We start from the raw sequence: 11,827 nt of genomic DNA, 5'->3' as shown, positions 1-11,827 counted from the left end.
GAGCTGCTGCTGCTCCTCGATCAGAGCCATCGCAATCAGATGCAGCACCTGAACACACCACCAGAGGGAGATATAACACACACACAACACACACACAACACACACACAACACAGAGGGAGATATAACACACACACAACACACACACACACACACACACACACACACACACACACACAACACACACACACACCACACACACACACACACACAACACACACAGGGAGGAGATATAACACACACACAACGCACACACCACACACACACACACACACAGTACACACCAGAGGGAGATATACACACACACACACACACACACACACACACACCACCAGAGGGAGATATAACACACACACAACACACACACACACACACACACACCACCAGAGGAGATATAACATACACACACACACAGAGGGAGATATAACACACACACACACACACACACACACACACACCACACACACACACACACACAGAGGGAGATATAACACACACACAACACACACACACACACACACACACACACACACACCACAACACACACACACACACCACAGAGGGAGACACACACACACACACACACACACCACACACACAGAGGGAGATATAACACAGTGCCACACACACACACACAGGGGAGATATAACACACACACACACACACACACACACACCACGCACGCACACACACACACACACCGACACACACACCACACACACACACCACACACACACACACACACCACCAGAGGGAGCTATAAAACTCTCAGTTTAGCCCATGCACACAGATTCTGAGGCCCACTGCAGTAGCAGTAGTAGTAGTATTTGCAGTACTAGTAGTAGTAGTAGTATTTGCAGTAGTACTGCAGTACTAACTCTCTGGAGCATACTCTCAGTCCAGCCCGTGGACACAGGTTCTGAGGCCCACTGCAGGACGGTGGACTCCAGGCTGAGGAGAACATCACACTGCAGAAGGTTCACCAGACTGGCAAACAGAGGACAGAAGAGAGGAGGGACCGGAGGGACCAGAGCCAGACCAGGATCAGGACCAGGACCAGGACCAGGACCAGACCCAGACCCAGACCCGGAGCCTGACCCGGAGCCTGACTGGGAGCGGGCCTTCCTCTGTGCCTCCTCTGCCTGAAACAAAAACAGAATCGGGTCAGAACCAGTATGTAAACAAGTGTCCAGCTATAGCAGGAGGGAGCGGGCGCTTAGCAACGCTGTCAATCAAACATGTTGCTAATACTAGTGGGAGGAACCTCAGCGAAAGAAGGCGCCTGATTGGTCGGCTGTGGTAATACTCACCTTTGATTGGTCAGCGCGGCTGTAGTGGTGGAAGTACAGGTTAAAGTGTTTGGTCCATTCGGGCTTCAGCTCGTACAGACCCCGCCCCGTCACACCGGGCTTCCTGTACAAGACCAGAACCAAGTCAGAACCAGAACCAAGACTTAGCCAGATCTAACCCAGGACTAAACAAGGTCAGAACCAGGTGTGGTTCTGAGAACAGCAGGTGTTCAGTAAAGTGCAGAAGTGTGATCTGACCTGAAGGAGGCGACACTGTCGATGACCCGCTCCAAACCAGTCTCTTTGTTTCCCTGAAAAACAAACCAAAAACCATCTCACCTCTCACAGAACCACCAGAACCTCTCACAGAACCATCAGAACCTCTCACAGAACCATCAGAACCTCTCACAGAACCACCAGAACCTCTCACAGAATCACCAGAACCTCTCACAGAACCATCAGAACCTCTCACAGAACAAGCGGAGTTTGAGGACGTGACTGAGGGAGTATGATGTCAGCGCTGGGAGTAAAAGGCGCATTATGGGTACTGTAGTCGTGTGACGTCTGGAGTCAGAGGTGCATTATGGGTACTGTAGTCGTGTGACGTCTGAAGTCAGAGGTGCATTATGGGTACTGTAGTCGTGTGACGTCTGGAGTCAGAGGTGCATTATGGGTACTGTAGTCGTGTGACGTCTGGAGTCAGAGGTGCATTATGGGTACTGTAGTCGTGTGACGTGGGTTGGGTCAGGGATGTCTCCTCAGACTCAAACATGGCGTTGTGTTGTTTTCATGTTTTCATGTTTCCTGTGCTCATTGGCTCCTCAGATGTTTTTACTTCCTGAATAATTCTTAGCTCCGCCTACTGTGACATCAGAAAGGTGCAGTTCTGACCAATCAGAGCGAGCGCTGCTGATGCTCTGACAAAGTGAACTTTTGAGCTCTTTGATGATTTAAAAATGTTTAAAAGTTTGTGTTGTAAAAATACAGAAGAATCCTACAAAACCTGCAGTTTGAACTCAGAGAAAATGCACTGGTGACCTGTGGTCAGGTCAGAGGTCAGAGGTCAGAGGTCAGTGGTCTGGTGATGGGGTCAGGGGTCAGAGGTCAGATAATCAGACTCACGTTCTCGGGCAGAGCTTTGATGAGTTCGCTGTGGGCCATGGGTCTGATGCAGAGCTGATGAATTATTTCTCTCCTCACCTCCTCCAGCAGCTCCACCTGCCCCACGCCGGGCACGAACCGCTCGCCTGAAACACACACACCACATTCAGATGCCCCACAGTCAGATGCCCTCCCCGTGCGTCAGATGCCCTCCCTCCTCACCTATGACCATGATGATGAGGTGCAGCATCTCCTCGATCAGAGTGTTGTTCTGCTGAAGCACATCCTGAAAAATATTTATTTAAACTGATTTAAAGCCGTCCAGGTTAAGTCCAGTTTAAGTCCAGGTTAAGTCCAGGTTAAGTCCAGGTTAAGTCCAGGTAAAGTCCAGTTTAAGTCCAGGTAAAGTCCAGTTTAAGTCCAGTTTAAGTCCAGGTAAAGTCCAGGTAAAGTCCAGGTTAAGTCCAGTTAAACTGGAGGATTTAGGTTTATCTGAGCGTCGGTACCTTGTTGCTCTCTCTGAGTCTCTTTCGTGCATCGGTGGAGCTAAAAATGTGGAACAGTTCAAATCGACTCAGAACGATCATCAGAAAGTGATTTGGATCCATCATCGACGCTCCCACCTGAAACAGAGAAACCAGGTCCAAACCAGGTCCAAACCAGGTCCAAACCAGGTCCAAACCAGGTCCAAACCAGGTCCAAACCAGGTCCAAATCAGGGTCTAAACCAGGGTCCAAACCAGATCTAAACCATACAAACATATGTCATACACACTCAGGTCCTTACACAGACTCAGGTCATACCTGGAGCATGATCAGGTCTTTATCAAACATCTCCACTCGACACTTCACATTGTGATAATAATAAATCTGAAACATACAAGACATGAGGATATATCTGAGACATTTACAGACAGAACAGGCTAAATCCTAAACCCTAAACTCTAAACCCAAGCCCAACCCTAAACCCCAACCCAGACCCGTCACACTCACAGACGCGTCAGTTTGTCACCGTGGTAAAAGCACATTAAACGAGGAGCTCAGAGGTTCTACTCCACCGTGACACTCCTGGATATTTAATCATCTAAGTAAGGACATTTACTCCACAGAACTGCTTCAAGAGTTTAGTCATGGTCTTTACCTGTCTTTACATGGTCTAGTTCATGTCTAGTCCTAGTTTAGTCCTGGTCTAGTTCATGGTCTAGTCCTGGTCTAGTTCACGGTCTAGTCCTGGTTTAGTACCTGGTTGATGAGGGAGAATCCGTTGCGCCTCCACATCCCAGCATGCACCTGTGCACAGAGCACGAGGCAGCGCAGCGGTAACTCGATGAGCAGAGGAGGACTCAGCTCCCCCTGAAACACAAACCGGGTTTAGTCCGGGTTTAGTCCGGGTTTAGTCCGGGTTTAGTCCGGGTTTAGTCCGGGTTTAGTCCGGGTTTAGTCCGGGTTTAGTCCGGGTTTAGATGGAGGTTTGTTCTTACAAGAGGCAGCTGCTCGGGGAACCGTGAGGCGACTTCAGTGCGACTCAGGAGAACGTGAAGCCCTGAGACACAAACAGGAAGAACATCATCACTGTGACCTCTGACCTCCTTAGGGTGTGTGTACAGGTGTGTGTGTGTACAGATGTGTGGGCAGGTGTGTGTGTGTACAGGTGTGTGTGCAGGTGTGTGTGTGTACAGGTGTGTGTGTGTACAGATGTGTGGGCAGGTGTGTGTGTGTACAGGTGTGTGTACGTACAGGTGTGTGTGTACAGGTGTGTACAAGTGTGTGTACAGGTGTGTGTGTGTACAGGTGTGTACAAGTGTGTGTACAGGTGTGTGTGTGTACAGATGTGTGTACAGATGTGTGTGTGTACAGGTGTGTGTACGTACAGATGTGTGTGTGTACAGGTGTGTGTGTACAGGTGTGTGGACAGGTGTGTGTGTGTACAGATGTGTGTACAGGTGTGTGTACAGATGTGTGTACAGGTGTGTGTACAGGTGTGTGTACAGGTGTGTGTGTGTACAGGTGTGTACAGGTGTGTGTGTGTGTACAGATGTGTGGACAGATGTGTGGACAGGTGTGTGTGTGCACAGGTGTGTGTGTGGACAGGTGTGTGTACGTACAGATGTGTGTACAGGTGTGTACAGGTGTGTGTGTGTACAGGTGTGTGTACGTACAGGTGTGTGTACGTACAGGTGTGTGTACGTACAGGTGTGTGTACAGGTGTGTGTGTGTACAGGTGTGTGTGTGTACAGGTGCGTTACCTGCCAGCATGCGGCACAGCGGCAGGTGGATGGAGACTTTGTCCTGAGACACCTGGTACCTGAAGGTCTCGACCATGTGACCCGCCAGGCTCAAGCTGATTGGCTGTTCCCCATCAGCCAATCCGCTGAGACACTGACTGAGCGCGCTCAGACACCGGCGGTACGCCTCCATGAGGACGCGCTCCTGAAACATGTCACAGACCAGGTTTAGTCCCGTTGAGTCCTGCTTTAGTCCTGCTTTAGTCCTGCTTTAGTCCTGCTTTAGTCCCTGTTATAGTCCAGGTTTAGTCCTGCTTTAGTCCCCATTATAGTCCTGGATTAGTCCTGCTTTAGTCCCTGTTATAGTCCTGCTTTAGTCCTGCTTTAGTCCCTGTTATAGTCCTGGTTTAGTCCCTGTTATAGTCCCGGTTTAGTCCTCACATCAGTCCTGGTCCAGTCCTGGATCATGGTGCTGATGGGGGTGAGTTTCATCTGGAGAGTGAACGCCGCCTCCCACTCGGGCTCCATCTCAATGTGCTGCCCGACCTGCCGCACCACCGCGTCCATACCCTAGGAGAAAACACACACACACACACACACACACTACAGCATCCATACCGTAGGAGGAAACACACACTACAGCGTCCATACCCTAGGAGGAAACACACACTACAGCGTCCATACAGCGTCCATACCCTAGGACACCCTAGGAGGAAACACACACACACACTACAGCATCCATACCCTAGGAGGAAACACACACTACAGCGTCCATACCCTAGGAGAAAACACACACACACTACAGTGTCCATACCCTAGGAGGAAACACACACTACAGCGTCCATACCCTAGGAGGAAACACACACTACAGTGTCCATACCCTAGGAGGAAACGCATACTACAGTGTCCATACCCTAAACAGACACACAGTCACTACAGTGTCCACTACAGAGGGGGGGGGTTATAGGACAGAGGGGGCGGGGTTACGGGACAGAGGGGCGGGGTTACGGACAGAGGGGGCGGGGTTACCTGCATACAACGCAGAAGTTCCAGAAACGCCTCAAATCCATCCAAAAACTTGACTCTGAGCTCATCAGTCCAGTCTGAAGTACGACTGATCAGAACATACCTGAGAAACAAAGAGAGTAAGACCAGGACCAAGGGTTAGGGTTAGGGACTAAGACCTGGTCCAGTCCTGGTCCAGTCCTTACTTAAGGTCCCCGATGAGGCTCTGGACCCGTCCGAACTTGAAGGCCTGCTGAGCCGTGTATCTGTCGAACTGGAACCGTCCCTGAAGGTCTCTGTGTCTGAGATGATCCAAGAACGTCCTGATGATCACAGACATGAGGTTCTGCTCCAGCATCAGGACCCGGGCCTGGACCAGAGAGACCAGGGTTAGACCGAGACTGGGACAGGTGTTTGTGACAGGTGTGTGAGGACAGTGTCTGGGGAGGGGGAGACCCACCAGTGAGGGCACAGTGAAGATCTGCACTGACAGGTCGGTGATGGAAAACTCTCTGTCGTGATCGTCCTTCACATAATCACTCTGCAGACGCTCGTAGATCTGAAACAGCACAGTATCTGAAGTACAAGTATCTGAAGTACAAGTATCTGAAGTACAAGTATCTGAAGTACAAGTATCTGAAGTACAAGTATCTGAAGTACAAGTATCTGTAGTACACAAGTATCTGAAGTACAAGTATCTGAAGTACAAGTATCTGTAGTACACAAGTATCTGAAGTACAAGTATCTGAAGTACAAGTATCTGAAGTACAAGTATCTGTAGTACACAAGTATCTGAAGTACAAGTATCTGAAGTACAAGTATCTGTAGTACACAAGTATCTGAAGTACACAAGTATCTGAAGTACACAAGTATCTGAAGTACACAAGTATCTGAAGTACAAGTATCTGAAGTACAAGTACAAGTATCTGAAGTACAAGTATCTGAAGTACAAGTATCTGAAGTACAAGTATCTGTAGTACAAGTATCTGTAGTACACAAGTATCTGAAGTACACAAGTATCTGAAGTACAAGTATCTGAAGTACAAGTATCTGTAGTACACAAGCATCTGAAGTACACAAGTATCTGAAGTACAAGTATCTGAAGTACAAGTATCTGAAGTACTGAAGTACAAGTATCTGTACACAAAGTATCTGTAGTACACAAGTATCTGTAGTACACAAGTATCTGAATACACAAGTATCTGAAGTACAAGTATCTGAAGTACACAAGTATCTGAAGTACAAAGTATCAAGTACAAGTACAAGTATCTGAAGTACACAAGTATCTGAAGTACACAAGTATACAAGTATCTGAAGTACAAGTATCTGAATCAGTACAGAAGTATCGAAGTACAAGTATCTGAAGTACACAAGTATCTGAAGTACAAGTATCTGAAGTACAAGTATCTGTAGTACAAGTATCTGAAGTACAAGTATCTGAAGTACACAAGTATCTGAAGTACACAAGTATCTGAAGTACACAAGTATCTGAAGTACACAAGTATCTGAAGCACAAGTACCTGTAGTACACAAGTATCTGAAGTACACAAGTATCTGAAGTACAAGTATCTGTAGTACACAAGTATCTGAAGCACAAGTATCTGTAGTACACAAGTATCTGAAGTACAAGTATCTGTAGTACACAAGTATCTGAAGCACAAGTATCTGTAGTACACAAGTATCTGTAGTACACAAGTATCTGAAGTACACAAGTATCTGAAGTACACAAGTATCTGAAGTACACAAGTATCTGAAGTACAAGTATCTGAAGTACAAGTATCTGAAGTACACAAGTATCTGAAGTACAAGTATCTGTAGTACACAAGTATCTGAAGCACAAGTATCTGTAGTACACAAGTATCTGAAGTACAAGTATCTGTAGTACACAAGTATCTGAAGCACAAGTATCTGTAGTACACAAGTATCTGAAGTACACAAGTATCTGAAGTACAAGTATCTGTAGTACACAAGTATCTGAAGCACAAGTATCTGAAGTACACAGGTATCTGAAGTACACAAGTATCTGAAGTACACAAGTATCTGAAGTACACGTATCTGAAGTACACAAGTATCTGAAGTACAAGTATCTGAAGTACACAAGTATCTGAAGTACAAGTATCTGAAGTACACAAGTATCTGAAGTACACAAGTATCTGAAGTACAAGTATCTGAAGTACACAAGTATCTGTAGTACACAAGTATCTGTAGTACACAAGTATCTGAAGTACAAGTATCTGAAGTACAAGTATCTGAAGTACACAAGTATCTGAAGTACACAAGTATCTGAAGTACAAGTATCTGAAGTACAAGTATCTGAAGTGTACAAGTATCTGAAGTACACAAGTATCTGAAGTACAAGTATCTGAAGCACAAGTATCTGAAGCACAAGTATCTGTAGTACACAAGTATCTGAAGTACACAAGTATCTGAAGTACAAGTATCTGTAGTACACAAGTATCTGTAGTACACAAGTATCTGAAGTACACAAGTATCTGAAGTACACAAGTATCTGAAGTACAAGTATCTGAACAAGTATCACAAGTATCAAGTATCTGAAGTACAAGTATCTGAAGTACACAAGTATCTGTAGTACACAAGTATCTGTAGTACACAAGTATCTGAAGTACAAGTATCTGAAGTACAAGTATCTGAAGTACACAAGTATCTGAAGTACACAAGTATCTGAAGTACAAGTATCTGAAGTGTACAAGTATCTGAAGTACACAAGTATCTGAAGTACACAAGTATCTGAAGTACAAGTATCTGAAGCACAAGTATCTGAAGCACAAGTATCTGAAGCACAAGTATCTGTAGTACACAAGTATCTGTAGTACACAAGTATCTGAAGTACACAAGTATCTGAAGTACAAGTATCTGTAGTACACAAGTATCTGAAGTACACAAGTATCTGAAGTACACAAGTATCTGAAGTACACAAGTATCTGAAGTACACAAGTATCTGAAGTACACAAGTATCTGAAGTACACAAGTATCTGAAGTACAAGTACAAGTATCTGAAGTACAAGTATCTGAAGTACACAAGTATCTGAAGTACAAGTATCTGAAGTACACAAGTATCTGAAGTACAAGTATCTGAAGTACAAGTATCTGAAGTACACAAGTATCTTAAGTACACAAGTATATGAAGTACAAGTAGCTGTAGAAGTAGTATTCATAATAGTATTTGTAGTATATGTACTATTTGTATTATTTGCGGGAACTGTAGTACCTGAGCAAAGTGCAGAGCAAACACTTTCTTGTACTGAGGATCCATGAGGAGACTGTTCATCAGCAGCTGGTGGTACACGACCCGAGCCCCTAAAGTACACAGAGTACTGCAGTATAAGTACACAGAGTACACGACCCGAGCCCCTAAAGTACACAGAGTACTGCAGTATAAGTACACAGAGTACACGACCCGAGCCCCTAAAGTACACAGAGTACTGCAGTATAAGTACACAGAGTACACGACCCGAGCCCCTAAAGTACACAGAGTACTGCAGTATAAGTACACAGAGTACACGACCCGAGCCCCGAAAGTACACAGGTGCATGTGTCAGGTGTGTGTGTGTGTGAGTGACAGGTGTGTGTGAGTGACAGGTGCGTGTGACAGGTGCGTGTGACAGGTGCGTGTGACAGGTGTGTGTGTGACAGGTGCATGTGTCAGGTGCATGTGTCAGGTGCGTGTGTGTGACAGGTGCATGTGACAGGTGCATGTGTCAGGTGCATGTGACAGGTGTGTGTGTGACAGGTGCATGTGTCAGGTGCATGTGTCAGGTGCATGTGACAGGTGCGTGTGTGTGACAGGTGCATGTGACAGGTGCATGTGTCAGGTGCATGTGACAGGTGCGTGTGTGACAGGTGCATGTGTCAGGTGCGTGTGTGTGACAGGTGCATGTGTCAGGTGCGTGTGTGTGACAGGTGCATGTGTCAGGTGCGTGTGTGTGACAGGTGCATGTGTCAGGTGCGTGTGTGTGACAGGTTCATGTGTCAGGTGCATGTGACAGGTGTTCATACCTTTCCACATCTTTGAGTCGTTGAGCATCAGTCGATCCACAAGAGTCCCGTCAGAACCAGAACCAGACTCCAGCGCCACAGAACACAGAACCCTCCTCAGGCCGTCTGTGATAAACAGAACCACATCAGAACCACATCAGAACCACATCAGAACCAAACAGAACCAAACAGAACCACATCAGAACCACATCAGAACCACATCAGAACCACATCAGAACTAAACAGAACCACATCAGAACCAAACAGAACCACATCAGAACCAAACAAAATCAAAAAGAACCAAACAGAACCACATCAGAACCAAACAGACCCAAACAGAACCATATCAGAACCAAACAAAACCAAAAAGAACCAAACAGAACCACATCAGAATGAAACAGAACCAAACAGAACCACATCAGAACCAAACAGAACCACATCCGAACCACATCCGAACCAAACATAACCACATCAGAATCAAATAGAACCAATCAGAACCAAACAGAACCAAACAGAACCAAACAGAACCATATCAGAACCACATCAGAACCAATCAGAATAGGTCTGGGCGATATGGATCAAAAAATATATCTCGATATATTTTGCTGTATCTCGATATACGATATATATCTGGATATATGTTCAAGAAAAAATAACCCCCTAAAACTGAAAACTGCAAAAACAAATCTGCCAATTCCACAAGGTCCTTTTTTTTTTTAAATTGAAGTGTAAGAGGTCGGCAGTTCATACAGGAACATTTAAGATTACAAAAAAAAACTAGTTACATAAATAATAATTTAACTGTAAAATAAAAGAAATAATACATATTTCCTTCTTTTCATTCATAAATAAAATGACTCAAAACAAGCTCATCTTTGCATTAACTCTGTTATCCAAACCAGAACCATGAGCTCATTCAGCAGAAGAAGCTCAGGATGTTCCTTATTTCAATAGATCCGTGTTATTATCCAGCGTGAGGATCTGAGGTTTAATCCCACAATCCACTGCAGATCAAACCCAACGATTCCAAACACTGTTGTACAAGTGACACTGCAGCAGATTATTCATTAAAATCTTCTGCATAAATAAACTTTACATTGCTAAACTTTACAATATATAAAGGATAACGACTCTAGATCCACATCAGCCTGTTTGAGATAATAATGTGTTTAATACAGTTTTGCGCGCGTGTGTTTACATTTTACAGAAACGAAACTTAAGCGCATGGCTCATTTGCATAAACAGCACTTCTCATGCAGCTCAGCTCGTTCAGCTTCTTTCGGGCTAAAGGACGCGACTCGGTGGAACATGAGGATGTGCTGCTGATGGTTTTGTCTGTAAATGGTGGAAAAGGTTCGTGGAGCTTGAAGCTTTTCACTGGCACCAACTTTCGGCGTTCACGGCGGTAGTGAGAAGTGAAGGAGACACGAGCGAACAAAATTAGGGAGGCAGCGGCGCGCGGGCGACGAGAGAGAAGGTAAACAAGCGAAGCGGCGAAATCAGAATTTAATATAAGCATTATATCGATATATACGATATGTCAGAATTCATATCTCGATATATTTAAAATATCGATATATCGCCCACCCCTACATCAGAACTAGAGTCTGACCGATATATCGATATATATGCTTGCTGATATGGCCAATATTTCACGTGGGCATGTGATACCTCGTTATAAAGCTTAGACTCTCTACATTATGTTCATTTAATCCAATTTACAGACAGATAAATGTCCTAATATGTGGCTCTGCATCAGTATTTATCTGCGGTGTAATTTGTCTGTGTCTGTGTCCGTACTGTCCCTGAACACAACCACCAGAGTGACGTCACTTCACTCGCGTGTGTTTGTTTACACCCGCAGCCGTGCGCAACATTGAGATTATATGCTTTTTCGGACAATCGGTTTGAGTCTGGATTAAAAGGACATTTATTAGTGCAGATTTGTGATGTGGGAGGAGCCTGTATGATGTGGGAGGAGCCTGTGTGAGCGGTGAGTGTTGGAAATATATCGACTTTGAAGCTAGTTTAGGTGTTGTTAGCGGTTAGCTGCTGTAGCTCCGCACATAAACAGTCTGTTTTCTATTGGTCTATTGTAAAGTGACTGTATTGTCCGTATATTTGTTACTGGACCAGCATTGATATGTAAATGAGCTGTGAATAGATGTGTGAATGATCCACATTTATGCAGATAATTAACTACCGCGGTGCGCA

General features: G+C 45.2%; 1 protein-coding gene across 1 annotated transcript in view; it reads right to left on the bottom strand.

Moving 5' to 3' along the window:
- Positions 1-11,827, bottom strand: part of LOC110174570 (E3 ubiquitin-protein ligase UBR2) — a 36,834-nt gene that overhangs the window by 18,132 nt on the left and 6,875 nt on the right. The window contains exons 9-25 of the mRNA XM_055159879.1: positions 9,635-9,739; positions 8,847-8,935; positions 6,078-6,176; positions 5,824-5,987; positions 5,642-5,741; positions 5,054-5,182; positions 4,634-4,817; positions 3,869-3,930; positions 3,630-3,740; positions 3,192-3,257; positions 2,895-3,011; positions 2,611-2,674; positions 2,410-2,534; positions 1,546-1,598; positions 1,309-1,411; positions 877-1,140; positions 5-48 (exon numbers count right to left, since the gene is read on the bottom strand). Coding sequence (XP_055015854.1) covers positions 5-48; positions 877-1,140; positions 1,309-1,411; positions 1,546-1,598; positions 2,410-2,534; positions 2,611-2,674; positions 2,895-3,011; positions 3,192-3,257; positions 3,630-3,740; positions 3,869-3,930; positions 4,634-4,817; positions 5,054-5,182; positions 5,642-5,741; positions 5,824-5,987; positions 6,078-6,176; positions 8,847-8,935; positions 9,635-9,739 — 1,879 coding nt within the window. The remainder of the gene's footprint in view (positions 1-4; positions 49-876; positions 1,141-1,308; positions 1,412-1,545; positions 1,599-2,409; positions 2,535-2,610; positions 2,675-2,894; positions 3,012-3,191; positions 3,258-3,629; positions 3,741-3,868; positions 3,931-4,633; positions 4,818-5,053; positions 5,183-5,641; positions 5,742-5,823; positions 5,988-6,077; positions 6,177-8,846; positions 8,936-9,634; positions 9,740-11,827) is intronic.

The sequence above is a fragment of the Boleophthalmus pectinirostris genome, unplaced genomic scaffold (genome assembly GCF_026225935.1).
Source record: "Boleophthalmus pectinirostris isolate CB_2022bp ecotype Guang Dong unplaced genomic scaffold, ASM2622593v1 HiC_scaffold_2825, whole genome shotgun sequence".
Lineage (NCBI taxonomy): Eukaryota > Metazoa > Chordata > Actinopteri > Gobiiformes > Gobiidae > Boleophthalmus > Boleophthalmus pectinirostris.
Note: the sequence above shows the minus strand (reverse complement) of the source record. Positions and strands in the feature narration are given on the sequence as shown.